A 17,100-nucleotide genomic window follows, 5' to 3' on the forward strand; every position below is an offset into this window, starting at 1 on the left:
TTGTGTTTAGTCTGTCCGGTGTCGAGCAAATAGCACATGTGGGTTACAGGGAAGAATGCTAAATAGATCCTTTATATAATGGCTTATTGTTCAAGAATCTGTACCCACAACCACAATGCCCATTAGTACAAGACTGGAATATTAGTGGACAAAGTCTTTCTACTGCTCAGATGTAATGAGTGTGTCTCTGTATAGATGTGGAGAGTGGAAGTAACACAGTCAGAAGATGGATAAGATTACAGAAGATAGATTTATATTGTCTTGGGGCCAAATCCAGACTCGAGACGGCAGGAATGATTTCAACAATAAACGCTATCAGCCCCATCAGCCAACATTTGCTCGCTTTAATCATTCCATAAACTCAATGTAATGAATATTGGTGTGATCATTTCTTCTCGTTCTCTATTGAAAGAAGATAGACTGTAATCACCATGCCTCAGGGTCAAGAGGTGACATCAAAGGACTGGGATTCAATTTATCGCTTCAGATTGTTGTCGCTCTGCAGAACAATATGACAAACTCTTCTAATCTTCACACTAATTGACTAATTAACTCATGTATCATAGTAACCAGGGTTTGTTTGTTTGGCAGACAAACATATAATAGACAGTTGGCAAGTTATTAGCTCTGGGCTTGAGTACAATCAAATATGCACTGAGGAAAATCTGCACAGCAAAATGTCCCTTTGAATCAACCCTTAGAGAAATCACACCAATATAAACAGTATTTTGTCACTTCATGATAGCAACATGGTCAAGAATGTTTTTGCCAAAACATTTCCTTAATGCTCCTTTAAGGGATTGAGACGCAAGTATTCAGCGGAGCCCATCTCCTGATATTAGCATGTCCATAAAAATGTGCACTACAATTGACAACCAATTTATAAAATCATCAGCACCTAGACAAGCTCCTTTAGACTAGAGCCAGAGATCACAGTAAGTCATTTAGCACTGTCAAGCTGATGTGATTCCTACAACACATCAGAAGGCATTAATGACATTAGAGACAAAGACATAGGAGGAGTCGGTGGGGGAGAGGGGGAGATAATGGAATGGATTTGAATCTCCACCCAACCATTACACCTAATGCCGGTGTCTGCTGTATTGATGTGGGCTTCAGGGGGGGTTGAATGGAGGGGAAGCAGCGAGTGCATTAGGAAGTGGGCATAGGGCATCAGATATATGTGCCACACTAAAAAAAATCAGACACACAATAGGTGTTCCATTAGCAAACTGTCAATCACTTTCCATAGTGTTTTTAAAGGAAGCATGCCCACAGTCCCATTGTTTGACGATTCAGTTATACAGTATGTAGGCATACGTGGGATAGCAAACTACGCATGATATTGATTTGTCAAAATGAGAGAGAAGCAAAATACACTTTCATATATTTGTAATGTGTATATCTCTCGTGTTGCTCTCACCTGTCCAGCTCATTGTAGCTAATAATTCTTCCTTATCTGAAGGATCTCAGTTTTTCTGCCATGGATGTACTGTTCATGTTACAGAACTCTACGTGGAGGGACATGGAACACAGAAGCAACAGTCCAATCCAGACTCTCCTTCATGAATACAAACTGAAAATGGAACTGAAATAAACTACAATGCAGTCTATCAGGTCTAGTGATAGGGATTAAGACATACCTCAGCATCCTTGCCAGATAGTTGGTCTAATGTCGTAGTCTCGAAATGTGCAAATGGATTTGCTGGTTCTTAAGTAATTGGAGGGAACACAATTAAATATGCTTAGCGTAGCTGAGACACATACAAATGTGAGTGTTGGTCACTAGAGTTTGGAAATGCACAAACAATTCTCAATGACTCATACATTGCATAACGTAAATTCTCAGGTAACATAGTCAGTATTGTCATGACGTTGGCCTGTGGGTAGGCTTATGACAGTCATAAATACCTCTTTCCCCCTTTTTCTCTCTCCCTACTATAACTGATGTGACATAAGGAAACCCATGGGTTAACATGGAGATTCTGGGTAACATCAGAAGTTGGGGGAAATGAACTATATTCTGGTAATCCGACCAACTGAACATATGCGGTGGTACTTAAGGTATATTATGTCAGTTCGGTTGCCCTCTGACACATTCTCATCAATGATAGAATGACATAAACTCTACTGTGGAAAGTCTAAACGTCAGAGGTATCGGATTCACATGGAATTGTTGTTTAATTCAAATGTTTGAATATGAAATTATTTGTGAAGAGATGAAATTTAATTTTAGCTTCCAAATGAGAGATGTGTTTTCATAAGTTTGGGCTTCTGCTCAACTAGGGGCCCGCCCCTGTGAAGAGACATGGGTAATAGACTTTTCAGACACACCCCTCTCCCTCCACTATAAAAGCCATTGACAAGAATATAACTTCCTGTTCCGGGCACACCAGGATGACGATCCGGTGTCAGAATGGTTCAGATAATAACTACAGAACTAAGCCAACATCAGCATGGACTTTGATTGTGAATGGTATGAACTTTGAACTCGTATTCACTACAGAAGTGATATCTCCTAGCCGTTGAGTTAGCAACAGCTAAACGCAGGTTAGGAAGGACAGTCCAAGTATCCCGTCCACTACACACAACGTTACTTCAACGTATCCAGTGACTACCAGAGACATTCTCCAAAGGACAGAGGACTCGGGTTGGCGATACGGTCTTCCATCTACCACCAACCTACTGAAGCGCAGCTCAGAGTAAATATTTATTGCATTTTCCTTTTCAAATGGGCGGTAATTTAAAATGCATAAGATACTGTATTTATGATAGCACAGCTCGCCTATGTTCCAGTCTCCCGCTCTTTCACTAAGACTCAGCCCCTTCCCTTTGTGTAACAAGCTGTCATATCTATTCCGCCCGCTAGGGACGTTTTTCTGTATGACGTAATTTGTGATCAAGTTATGATTTAATTGTATATGTGTGATTCTGTGTGATTAGTTAGGTATTTAGTAAATAAATAATTATTCAATTTTGTATTGCTGATTCAACTTGTTAGCCAGGATTCTTGCAGATAATCAAGGATTTACAACTTTCAGATGAGACTGAATAAAATGACGATTAATGTGACTGTTATGGATGTAAAATCTTACTAAATCTTTAAGAGTTTATTCGAAAGATAACAGCTCTATAAATATTATTTCGTGGTGTCCCTCTCTAGTTAATTAACATTTACATGATTAGTTCAATCAGGTAATATTAATTACGGAGAAATTATTTTATAGAATAGCATGTCATAGCAATTAATCTGGCATAGTCAAAGACACGACAGTATGTTAAGTATACAGTTTACATGGATATCAGCATGAGGAATAATAACAATGATAAGCAACACAAAATACACCCACATTCTTAAGAAACGTAACATTAATTGGCAAGGCTCTTAACCCTTGGCTGGTTATGTAGGCAGTTACTTATGCTGCCTTATCAGGGTTCATCAACGCAATTAACACATTATGTGGGTTATATGGCCAATACTGGCCAAGGTCATAAAATACAATGTTTTGTTTATTACCTTTATCTCAGGTGAAAAATGTAAGACAAAGCAACAGTCTGTTCCTCTGGTGATTGTACATGATGCAGCATAACTGTTGCATTTTAAACTCGCCATGAAATACTGCACTGTAGATAAACGGCAATTTGGGTATTTCTATTGATCTTACCATTTTAACGAGTGCTGCTTAAATGCATTGTCAGAATGTTACGTAGCAATGTCTTTTGTTTGGGGGTGGCATTGGCCATCCAAAGCAATTACGGCCTTACAAAGACATTACTGTGAACGGTTTAGAGATGCTAGAAAAAAATGTATGTGACTATAAAATGAGTAAATCTGTGTCACATTTACTGTACAGACACTCAAATTAGCTACTTTCGATCAATTATAATGAAGACATTACTTAAAAGAACTAAGGAATATAATCTTTCACAGATGTTCCCAGACGTGTTGCACAATAAACCACCAGTAAAATGAAAATACAGTGCAGTCATATTCCATAATAACAAATGCTAACTAAATGTCACTGTGACATGTTTTAATTCTTGTGACCTGTGCATCAATCTAAGTAGCATAATTTAAAAAAATCCCCCAAATCCCCATCAAAATCCGTCAGTTTAAGCTACAGATATCAGGCCTTCTGCATCTGTGGTGGCAGGTGGTGTTTGTCAGACCATGAGACATCCTGAAAATCAGTCTTCTCACAAAAGCGTCTGTAGCCTCTGAACGGTTTGGCCTACAAAGTACAGTATTATGAAAAGGGGAGACTCTCACAAACACGATGGTGTTCTCCGTTTTGCTCTACGACCCCCACAAGTGTCACGGGACTCGTCTGAAGTCAGTAATGCTGATGTGCCAACTTCTGACTATAGGGTCTGAACCGTTTGAGCTACAAACTAATATGACCCCACTATGGAAAGGGGAGACGCTCATGGACATAATGGTGTTCAATCGTTTTGTTCTATGACCCCCAAGTGTCACGGGACTCGTCCGAAGGTAACCCATAAAAACAAATGGAAGTGTGGAGGTAGTTTTGTGCCAACAAAAATAAGGGGTTAAATATGTGTGGGTGTTGTTTAGCACTCTCACAATTCATTGTGACAGTAGCTCTTATTTTCAGCAGTGTTCTTATTTCTGCCACCGCAACAGGCCAGAAAGAGAGTGAGCTGTAGTTACAATCTAACAAAGAAATCATTATGCATAACACTGAAGAAAAAAGTCAGTAAACATGGACAAAGGTGGTACAGGCAAAGGGCTACTTCCTGAAATTCTCACATGATGTGCCACCCAAACAAAACATCACACTCCGAGTGCCCTCACCTCCTCCCTGTACGCCGTCTCGTCGTTGTTGGTAATCAAGACTACCACTGTAGTGTTGTCTGCAAACTTTATGATTGATTTGGAGGCGTGCATGGCCATGCAGTCGTGGGTGAACAGGGAGTACAGGAGAGGGCTGAGAATGCACCCTCGTGGGGCCCCAGTGTTGAGGATCAGCGGGGTGGAGATGTTGTTTCCTACTCTCACCACCTGGGGGCCACCTTAATGACGAGTTTGGAGGGTACTATGGTGTTAAATGCTGAGCTGTAGTCGATGAACAGCATTCTTACATAGGTATTCCTCTTGTCCAGATGGGTTAGGGCAGTGTGCAGTGTGATTGCGAATGCGTCATCTGTGAACCTATTGGGGCGGTAAGCAAATTGGAGTGGGTCTAGGGTATCAGATAGGGTGGAGGTGATATGATCCTTGAATAGTCTCTCAAAGCACTTCATGATGACAGAAGTGAGTGCTACTTCTGTCAACGATAGTCGTTTAGCTCAGTTACCTTAGCTTTCTCGGGAACAGGAACAATGGTGGCCCTCTTGAAGCATGTGGACACAGTAGACTGGGATAGGGATTGATTGAATATGTCCGTAAACACACCAGCCAGCTGGTCTGTGCATGCTCTAAGGACTCGGCTGGGGATGCCATCTTAGCCGGCAGCCTTGCGAGGGTTAACACGTTTAAATGTTTTACTCACGTTGGCCAAGGTGAAGGAGAGCCCACATGTTTTGGTAGCGGGCCGTGTCAGTGACACTGTATTGTCCTCAAAGCGAGCAAAGAAGTTGTTTAGTTTGTCTGGGAGCAAGATGTCGGTGTCCGCGACGGGGCTGGTTTTCTTTTTGTAATCCATGACTGACTGTAGACCCTGCCACATACGTCTCATGTCTGAGCCGTTGAATTGCGACTCTACTTTGTCTCTATACTGACGCTTAGCTTGTTTGATTGCCTTGAAGAGGGAATTGCTACACTGTTTGTATTCGGTCATGTTTCCGGTTGCCTCGCCATGATTAAAAGCCGTGGTTCGCACTTTCAGTTTTGCGTGAATGCTGCCATCAATCCACGGTTTCTGGTTAGGGAAGGTTTTAATAGTCACTGTGGGTACAACATCACCGATGCACTTGCTAATAAACTCGCTCACCGAGTCAGTGTATACATCAATGTTGCTGTCTTAGGCTATCTGGAACATATCCCAGTCCACGTGATCGAAGCAGTCTTGAGGCGTGGAATCCGATTGGTTGGACCAGCGTTGAATAGACCTGAGCACGGACGTTTCCAGTTTTAGTTTCTGTCTATAGGCAGGGAACAAAATAAAAAATGGAGTCGTGGTCAGATTTTCCAAAAGGAGCGTGGGGGAGGGCTTTGTATGCGTCGCAAAAGTTAGAGTAGCAATGATCCAGAATTCTGCCAGCTTGAGTCGCGCATTCGATATGCTAATAAAATTTAGGGAGCCTTGTTTTCAGATTAGCTTTGTTAAAATCCCCAGCTACAATAAATGCAGCCTCAGGATATATGGTTTACAGTTTACATAGAGTCCAGTGAAGGTCTTTCAGGGCCGTCGATGTGTCTGCTTGGGGGGGGATATCCACGGCTGTGATTATAATCAAAGAGAATTCTCTTGGTAGATAATGCGGTTGTATTTGATTGTAAGGAATTGTAAGGAATTCTAGGTCAGGTGAACAAAAGGACTTGAGTTCCTGTATTTTGTTATGATTACACCACAAATCTTTAATCATAAGGCATACACCCCCGCCCTTCTTCTTACCAGAGTGATGTTTGTTTCTGTCGGCGCGATGCGTGAAGAAACCAGGTCGCTGTACCGACTCTGATAACATATCCCGAGTGAGCCATGTTTCCGTGAAACAGAGAATGTTACAATCTCTGATGTCTCTCTGGAAGGCAACCCTTGCCCGAATTTAGTCTACCTTGTTGTCAAGAGACTGGACATTGGTGAGTAGTTTGCTCGGGAGCAATGGAGCCTGACCAGGAGGCCGCTCCGTCTGCCCCTTCTGCGGCACCGTTGTTTTGGATCGGCTACTGGGATTAAATCCGTTGTCCTGGGTGGTGGTCCAAACAGAGGATTCGCTTCGGGAAAGTCGTATTCCTGGTCGTAATGTTAGTAAGTTGACGTTGCTCTTATATCCAATAGTTCTTCCTGGCTGTATGTAATAAGACTTAAGATTTCCTGGGGTAACAATGTAAGAAATAATACATAAAAAAACAAAATACTGCATAGTTTCCTAAGAACGCGAAGCGAGGCAACCATCTCTGTCAGAGCCATCATGAATGAATTCTTGGTCACCTTCTTGGTCACCTCCCTGACCAAGGCCCTTCTACCCTGATTGCTCAGTTTGGCTGGGCAGCCAGCTCTAGGAAGAGTCTTGGTGGTTACAAACTTCTTCCATTTAAGAAATATTTTGGTACCCTTCCCCAGATTTGTGCCTCGACACAAACCTGTCACGGAACTCTACAGACAATTCCTTCAATCTCATGGCTTGGTTTTTGCTCTGACATGCACTGTCAATGGCAGGAAGCCTCCCAACAGCCTGCAGCAGATAGCCTAGTGGTTAGAGCATTGGACTAGTAGCTAAAAAGTTGCAAGATCGAATCCCCGAGCTGACAATGTAAAAATCTGTCGTTCTACCCCTGAACAAGGCAGTTAATTAATCCACTGTTCCTTGGCTGTCATTGTAAATAAGGATTTGTTCTTAACTGACTTGCCTAATTAAATAAAGGTTAAAAAAATTATATTGACAGGTGTGTGCCTTTCCAAATCATGTGCAATCAATTGAACAGGTGGACTCCAAGTTGTTGAAACATCTCAAGGATGATCAATGGAAGCAGGATGCACCTGAGCTCAATTTTGAGTCTCATAGGCAGATTGTCTGAATACTTATGCAAATAAGTTATTCCATTTTTTTTTTTGCAAGAATTTCTTAAAACCTGTTTTCGCATTGTCTTTATGGGGTATTTTGTGTAGATTGATGAGGAAAATGTTATATTTAATTAATTTTAGAATAAGGCTGTAATTAAACAAAATGTGGAAAAAGTGAAGGGGTCTGAATACTTTCCAAATGCACTGTACATATATTTGCAATAATCCTGTCCAATTGGCGTTCTTAACTTTTCCTGGCATGTATCTGAAAATACATTTATTGTACAGTGCACATACGACACTGGAGAAGATACATTATTGAGTCTTATTTTTCATTTCTTATTTTTCTTTGACAAGGCATCAACACTCGGCATTTAACATCACCTATGCTTTATTTTCCTCATCCCTTTCCAGCAAGTTAGAGGACTTGAAAAGATACATAGGCACAAGTTCAAGTGCTAAAGGCGATATTTGTCTGTGTGGTTAAATTCCAGTTTTCTACTGGTTAGCATTTAGAGGTGCTGTGTCCAAGTTACCCTGGAAATAGAATGTTTGCCTAGCTGAAGTAAGAGAACATTTGCATACCTGAAGTTACGCATTAGATCACAAATGCATGTAAGAAGCATAACTGGGGTAAGTTGGTTTAGAATGAATCCAGTGCACTGTGTATTCTTGAAAACTAAAAATGCATCATTCTGGTCGCAAAGGGCGACCTTCAACAGCACATGACTACCTTACCCCACATGTAACCCATTTCCTTTGCTCCCCTCCATAGGACGTTCCAGGACTTGTCCAAGCAGATGGACCTAGCCTACGGAACAGTGAGAGACTCAGCCGTATACGAGTACTTCAGAGCCAAAGGCACCAACGCTCTGGAGCAGGACAGCACCTTCGCTGAGCTCTGGAGAACCATCAACAAGAACAACGGACACGAACACTCAGTCTCCAGCCCCTCTGAAGGCATCCGCAAGGTGAGCTCAGGAACAGCCATGTCTGAATTCATCGATTTCAGCAAAGTGGAGCCACCTAACAATGTTTTTCCAGATGAGTGAAAATGATTGGTAGATGTTTTATTCTAAATCACTCCAGCTATACAAGGTAAAGTACTCTCAGACACACACAAAAACGGAACTATGCAGGGCATACTATGATGTCCGTAGAGAGACAATTGAATGGTGTGGCTTTTTTAATTGTTCCTGATTAAAAGTTAATGGTTCAGCTGAAATGAATATCTCAAAGCCTATCACACACACACAGCAGTACACAGACAAATTAACCTGAGAAATGTTTTAGTAATTAAACACATGAGTTATAACAGAGTCTAGTCACACACGCTTGTCATTAAACATCATGATGTTTTGAGCTGCTAATTGTAATTCGTTCAGCCAATACCCGTAGTGTTCTGCAGATACTTGGTGTAATGGTCAATTAAACCAGATACTTAGTGAGGGATATTGCTTCGTGTTTTTGTGCTTAAAATTAAATTATTGATATTTGTGTTGACAAGAGTAGAGTAATTTAACCAAATGTATAAGAGTCATTTGAACTGAGATGAAGTTCAGTGTGAATGGTAATTCAGAATAATCACAGTAATAAACAGACACACACACACGCCCAGCAGTACACAGACAGAGTAGCCTGAGATATCTTCCATGAATTAAACAAGCTGCAAACGTGTAGTGTATTCAAGGTTTAAAAATACTTCTTAAGTTTGTAATCTCCACTTTAAAATGTCAGACTTCATTTGCCCAACCGAAAAATGTATCAACCCCTACAAAAAATGTATCAACCCCTACAAAAAATGTCCATTAATTATAATCCACATAATAGTTCACATCACAGGAGGTTGGTGGCACCTTAATTGGGGAGAACGGGCTCGTGGTAATGACTGGAGCGGAATCAGTGGAATTGTATCAAATACAGTGGGGCAAAAAAGTATTTAGTCAGCCACCAATTGTGCAAGTTCTCCCACTTAAAAAGATGAGAGAGGCCTGTAATTATCATCATAGGTACACTTCAACTATGACAGACAAAATGAGAAAAGAAATTCCAGAAAATCACATTGTAGGATTTTTTATGAATTTATTTGCAAATTATGGTGGAAAATAAGTATTTGGTCACCTACAAACAAGCAAGATTTCTGGCTCTCACAGACCTGTAACTTCTTCTTTAAGAGGCTCCTCTGTCCTCCACTCGTTACCTGTATTAATGGCACCTGTTTGAACTTGTTATCAGTATAAAAGACACCTGTCCACAACCTCAAACAGTCACACTCCAAACTCCACTATGGCCAAGACCAAAGAGCTGTCAAAGGACACCAGAAACAAAATTGTAGACCTGCACCAGGCTGGGAAGACTGAATCTGCAATAGGTAAGCAGCTTGGTTTTAAGAAATCAACTGTGGGAGCAATTATTAGGAAATGGAAGACATACAAGACCACTGATAATCTCCCTCGATCTGGGGCTCCACGCAAGATCTCACCCCGTGGGGTCAAAATGATCACAAGAACGGTGAGCAAAAATCCCAGAACCACACAGGGGGACCTAGTGAATGACCTGCAGAGAGCTGGGACCAAAGTAACAAAGCCTACCATCAGTAACACACTACGCCTTCAGGGACTCAAATCCTGCAGTGCCAGACGTGTCCCCCTGCTTAAACCAGTACATGTCCAGGCCCGTCTGAAGTTTGCTAGAGAGCATTTGGATGATCCAGAAGAAGATTGGGAGAATGTCATATGGTCAGATGAAACCAAAATGTAACTTTTTGGTAAAAACTCAACTCGTCGTGTTTGGAGGACAAAGAATGCTGAGTTGCATCCAAAGAACACCATACCTACTGTGAAGCATGGGGGTGGAAACATCATGCTTTGGGGCTGTTTTTCTGCAAAGGGACCAGGACGACTGATCCGTGTAAAGGAAAAAATGAATGGGGCCATGTATCGTGAGATTTTGAGTGAAAACCTCCTTCCATCAGCAAGGGCATTGAAGATGAAACGTGGCTGGGTCTTTCAGCATGACAATGATCCCAAACACACCGCCCGGGCAACGAAGGAGTGGCTTCGTAAGAAGCATTTCAAGGTCCTGGAGTGGCCTAGCCAGTCTCCAGATCTCAACCCCATAGAAAATCTTTGGAGGGAGTTGAAAGTCCGTGTTGCCCAGCAACAGCTCCAAAACATCACTGCTCTAGAGGAGATCTGCATGGAGGAATGGGCCAAAATACCAGCAACAGTGTGTGGAAACCTTGTGAAGACTTACAGAAAACGTTTGACCTCTGTCATTGCCAACGAAGGGTATATAACAAAGTATTGAGAAACTTTTGTTATTGACCAAATACTTATTTTCCACCATAATTTGCAAATAAATTCATTAAAAATCCTACAATGTGATTTTCTGGATATTTTTTTTCTCATTTTGTCCGTCATAGTTGAAGTGTACCTATGATGAAAATTACAGGCCTCTCTCATCTTTTTAAGTGGGAGAACTTGCACAATTGGTGGCTGACTAAATACTTTTTTGCCCCACTGTACATCAAACACATGGTTTCCAGGTGTTTGATGCCATTCCATCTGCTCTGCTCTGGCCATTATTATGAACTGTTCTCCCCTCAGCAGCCTCCACTGGTTCACATTTCCTGTTACTGCAGGATTATTTTCCTGCTGTAGCAAACTGGCTCAAATTAAGATCCTACTTAAACCAAAAAGTATCTTAGTGATTTGAACTGAGATACTGTTCAGTGCGAATCGTAAATGAGAAGATTTAAATTGAGAATCCGATGGGAAATTACTTTTTTCAGTTCAACAAATATGTATACAGACAGGCAGCTTAGGGTTCTATTTGGGAAATAATGACATTACCTTGAAATACCTGGGACTATTGGGAAAGCGCCAGGATAAACAGAGCAAAACAAATTCACACTCAGCAAGAATTTAAAAGATTCTGTAGCTGTTCTTGTTAGTCTGGATAAATGTCATGGTCAAGCGATCTGGCCAGAATACCGCTTTGTACCCTGACAATGCAGATGTGCCATGATCACTCCTACTGAAAACTACTTTGTTCACATTAGCTAATGCCACAGTGAACAGCACTGACTGGTTTTGACTGACTGTCATGGACTTGAAAATAGACTGTGGTTAAGTTTGTGCTTAAGGCTGGTGATGCATGTGTGTTTCTGTGTACATTTCTGTTTTCCCCATTTAGTCCGATCTCCCCTCAATGTATCCCCTGTGTATATCCTTCCCCAGGCGAAGAGAGATTCCTTTGCCTTCCTGTGGGACATGGCTGTGGTAGAGTATGCTGCTCTGACAGATGATGACTGCACCCTGACGGTGACCGGCAACAGTATGAGCAGTAAGGGCTATGGCCTGGCCCTGCAGCACGGCAGCCCCTACAGAGACCTCTTCTCCCAGAAGTGAGTGCCCCCTTCCAGCCAACCCACCCTAACAGCCACCTACAGTATTTCTGTTGCTGTACTGTAGATTGGTGCATTTGATGTCCTTGTGACATTATATGTGTAGTTTTCCATAAACATTCAATTTAACAGTTGGATTACATACGCTATAACAAAGCTAAACCATGTCACAAATTCCAATGGTAGTTTTTTTTTCATTCATATAAAGGCAGAGACTGCAGTTCTGAAGGAAACCACCCCATTCCGCCCCTATCTCGCCCCCCTGGAAGCCTCTTCCCAGAGCAAAAAATGTCTTCACATTTCTCACTGTCAATTATTGTGAATGACAATTCTTCGAGTTTTTACAGTGAAAAGTCCACGCAGCATCTTCATGCCAACCATTGATTTTAATCAGTTTCATGGGAATATGCATTTAGATCTTGAGTTATGTACAGTCAATCAATCAAATGTATTTATAAAGACATTTTTACATCAGCCAATGTCTCAAAGTACTGTACAGAAACCCAGCCTAAAACCCCAAACAGCAAGCAATGCGGGTGTAGAAGCACGGTGGCTAGGAAAAACTCCCTAGAAAGGCCAGAACCTAGGAAGAAACCTAGAGAGGAACCAGGCTCTAAGGGAACCAACCTGGCCAGTCCTCTTCTGGCTGTGCCGGGTGGAGATTATAACAGAACATGGCCAAGATGTTCAAATGTTCATAGATGACCTGCAGCGTCAGATAATAATAATCACAGTGGTTGTAGAGGGTGAAACAGGTCAGCACCTCAGGAGTACAGTGTTGTTTTAAAGTACAGTGTTGTTTTAGTTATGTACAGTGAGCAAATTTGAGAGCAGATGATGTTAACAAACTATAGAATAACTGTGTTTTGTTTTAATCGAAGTACATATTTTGCCTAGTGGCGCACTGTTGAGTTTTTTGCGACCATTCGCACAATCATCCTAAAATCTCATGAGAAATTAAGTGGTGTTTTTTTGTCTTACTGTAATGTTATATTATGCTATTATATTCTGTTCTGTTATGTAGAATACAGACATTGATTCAGCATTGATCTAACTTTATTTAATGAGTACCATTCTCCATTCATCGCTGAAATTCGCCAGAGTGGCTTGTTCTCTCGGAAGCTGAACAAGTAGACCGTGTGTAAAGTTGAGAATTCTGAACATGCAGTGCAGAAGTTTAGGATTTTTTGCAATCAAAAAGGGTTCCGAACCGCAGCCACTCCTTTAAATTAAATTAGTTTACCAGTTTGGCATGTCCCACATCATGTTTGTCCAACTTCTAGGAAGATTTTAATCCACATTTCCACTATCATTTATTTAACTAGGCAAGTCAGTTAAGAACAAATTCTTATTTACAATGACAACCTACCCTAGCCAAACCTGGATGACACTGGGCCAATTGTGCACTGCCCTATGGGACTCCTAATCACAGCTGGATGTGATGCAGCCTGGATTTGAACCAGGGACTACAGTGACACCTCTTGTGCTGAGATGCAGTGCCTTAGACCGCTACGCCACTCAGGAGCCATCATTGTAAAACCCTAGTTATTTTGGGGAATTGCCAAATTAATTTATAAAATGATTATTTATTTAATGTGATTAATAATAAATGTACATTTGTTCCTCAGGTTTAAGGTCAACCCTGTTACGTGAACTTAAAGGGATAGTGCAAGATTTAGGCAATTAAGCCCTTTTCCCACTTTTTCCACCCAGCCAGATGAGCTCATAGATAAATAGGGTATTTTTCTGCTTGCAGTTTGAAGTAAGTTGAAGGTAGTTTCGCGAGCCATTGCTGACTAGCATTAGCACAATGACTGGAAGTCTACCAGGACAGCTAGAATGCTTCTTTAAAAATAAACATTGAACATCTTATAGTCAAGTCATAGTGTAAAAGCCGGGGGCTGGTTCTACTCTTTTTTTGTGCAAATTTCTGGTGTTTTGTGGTGAGAAACTGAGTGGATTGAGCATAACACACCAACCCTGTTACCCATAGGTAGATAGGCTAGAAATGTTTTAGCAAGGTCAATGTTTGTGTTAAGCTTGCATTCAATTGCCCCTCCCTGTTGCACACAACAAGCGCCCGTCCCCTCTGTCACAAGGGGAGTTATTGCTAATTTAAGGTGAAATTGCCAACCCTGTTACGGTCAACCATGTCACGGCTGCAGGGGCAGTATTGAGTAACTCTGATTAAAGGTGCCCATTTCAAACGGCCTCGTACTCAATTATTGCTCGTACAATATGCATATTATTATTACTATTGGATAGAAAACACTCTCTAGTTTCTAAAACCGTTTGAATTATATCTGTGAGTCAAACAGAACTCATTTGGCACAAACTTCCTGACCAGGAAGTGGAAAGTCTGAAATCGAGGCTCTGTTCTTCTTCCTGCCTATACATGGGCATGATACGTAAGAGTATACGTGCACTTCATAGACCTTCCCCTGGATGTCAAGAGGCTGTGAGAGAAGAAATTTAGTGTTTATCTTGGTCTGAAGTGGAATACAAGCTCTTTGTATGACGTGTCCCTCATTTCCGGTACTCTGGGGAGCGCGAGGTGGACAGTGGGATTGCCTTCGGTTTAGCTGCCGTTATAGGCGACTACTATCTCCGGCTTTGATTTTATTTGATACATGTGACCATATCATCGTAAAGTATGTTTTTTCAATATAGTTTAATCAGATTATTTAAATTTTTTCGGGAGTTTTGCCGTGTTCCGTTCTCTGACTTTGTTGACGTTGGAGAGATCCGTGCCACTTGGCTAGTGCGCATGCTAAATGAAGAGGGAAAGTTGCCGTTCTAAATCCAAACAACGATTGTTCTGGACAAAGGACACCTTGTCCAACATTCTGATGAAAGATCAGCAAAAGTAAGAAACATTTTATGATGCTATTTCATATATCTGTCGTACATGTGAACTAGTCGTGGGCGCCCAACGTTTGGGTACTCTAGCTATACCGAAGCTGCATATCGTAATGAAGTTATTTTTAGAATTCTAACACTGCGATTTCATTAAGAACTAATGGATCTATCATTTCCTATACAACATGTATTTTTTAGTTATGTTTATGAATAGCTATTTGGTCAGAATATGTGTGTCAGAAAAAGTGTCAGGAAAAATCCGGACGTAGTGGGAAAAAGTAGCTAAGTTAGCACAATGTGTAACCATTGATTTCAGCTCTAAATATGCACATTTTCGAACAAAACATAAGTGTATGTATAACCTGATGTTATAGGACTGTCATCTGAGGAAGAAAATCAAGGTTAGTCAAAAATTATATAACTTTTGCTTGTTTGTTACGATCGCTTACTTTTTCTACTGGGAAATTGCTTGTGTTTTTGGCTATTGTGGTAAGCTAATATAACGCTATATTGTGTTTTCGCTGTAAAACACTTGATAAATCGGAAATATTGTCTGGAATCACAAGATGCCTGTCTTTCAATTGCTGTACACTATGTATTTTTCAGAAATGTTTTATGATGAGTATTTAGTTATTTGGCGTTGGTGTCTGTAATTATTCTGTCTGCTTTCGGTGCAATTTCTGATTGTAGCTGCAATGTAAACTATGATTTATACCTGAAATATGCACATTTTTCGAACAAAACATAGATTTATTGAATAACATGTTATAAGACTGTCATCTGATGAAGTTGTTTGTTGGTTAGTTTGGTTGGTTCTTGGTTAGTTAGGTTGGCTTTGTGCATGCTACCTGTACTGTGAAAAATGTCTGTCCTTTTTTGTATTTGGTGGTGAGCTAACATAAATATACGTGGTGTTTTCGCTGTAAAACATTTTAAAAATCGGACATGTTGGCTGGATTCACAAGATGTGTACCTTTCATATGCTGTATTGGACTTGTTAATGTGTGAAAGTTAAATATTTAAAAAATATATATTTTGAATTTCGCGCCCTGCACTTGAGCTGGCTGTTGTCATAAGTGTACCGACGTCGGGCTTGCAGCCATAAGAAGTTAATAGTTGTCTTTTATAGTATTTTTTTATACCTCTGGAGATGGGAAAACATGTTTGTTATGAAGTTGAACATGTACTCTTTATGATAGAATGTTCAAATTAGGTGAAATAAATAGATATTTCTGATAAAATTACACTACCAATACACTACCTAAAAGGCACTCAATTCGTGGAATGACACAGGTACCAAATGGTGAAAACTTAAATGGGGATTACTCATAAGTGTGAATATACAGTTCAGTAGCTTATGTGGTGTGTGTAGTTGTGAAGGGGGATAAATAAAGATCCTGTGAGAAGCCATCACCTTGGGTGGGAGAGATGAACTGTCTTTCTTAACGTTTCAGCCACTTTGCCATCATTCTCTTATATCCATTCTCATCCATACTGTAAGCTTACTAATGGACTCTCTGTAGTCTTTCATCATCAGGCTGGCAGTGCTTGTTTCAAAAACTCGTTTCAAAACCAATTCATTTTAAAGAGTCACCATTTTCCAGGCCACGGTCTTAGTTTAAAGGACTGTTGTTAATCTTCTCTTATGTTTTTAAGGGCTGTTACGGTGACCGTATTACCGCCACACCGGCAGTCATGACCGCAGTCAAATTCCATGTGAACGTTTAGTCATGGTAACTAGGCTTCTCCAAGCTCTGATGCTGCTGATGGTCATAGTAGCCTACCAAACTTGCTAACTGCCTGGTACTCAGCACTCTATTATCAACATTTTAAGATAAACAGTCTGATCTGTTGCATCAGTCTCATTGCTTTTAAAATGTTTTTTGATGCGAGTGGTTGTATTAATTTGGGCCTACTCATCTTGTTGGCTGACAAAAAGTAAATGTGGACAGTTCTTCTAAAATCTTCAATATGCGCCTTGGAATTCAATAAGATGGATGCAGCAGTTGCATCCCCGATGTGTCTGTCTTCACTTGTAGTGTACTTAAGATCTCAGATGCCTGTGAGAAGGACCCGATCACATGACGGGCATTGGCTAATAGGAACTGAGATATCTGAGAGAACCATGTGAGTGAGAGGTGCTTC

The 17,100-nt window shown here is 40.8% G+C and overlaps 1 protein-coding gene across 1 annotated transcript in view; it reads left to right on the forward strand.

The window, feature by feature from the left end:
• Window positions 1–17,100, forward strand: part of LOC120017797 (glutamate receptor ionotropic, delta-1-like) — a 161,940-nt gene that overhangs the window by 137,847 nt on the left and 6,993 nt on the right. Inside the window, exons 12-13 of the mRNA XM_038960769.1 lie at window positions 8,464–8,659; window positions 11,930–12,096. Of these exons, the coding sequence (XP_038816697.1) occupies window positions 8,464–8,659; window positions 11,930–12,096 (363 nt within the window). The remainder of the gene's footprint in view (window positions 1–8,463; window positions 8,660–11,929; window positions 12,097–17,100) is intronic.

Source organism: Salvelinus namaycush, chromosome 22 (assembly GCF_016432855.1).
Source record: "Salvelinus namaycush isolate Seneca chromosome 22, SaNama_1.0, whole genome shotgun sequence".
NCBI lineage: Eukaryota > Metazoa > Chordata > Actinopteri > Salmoniformes > Salmonidae > Salvelinus > Salvelinus namaycush.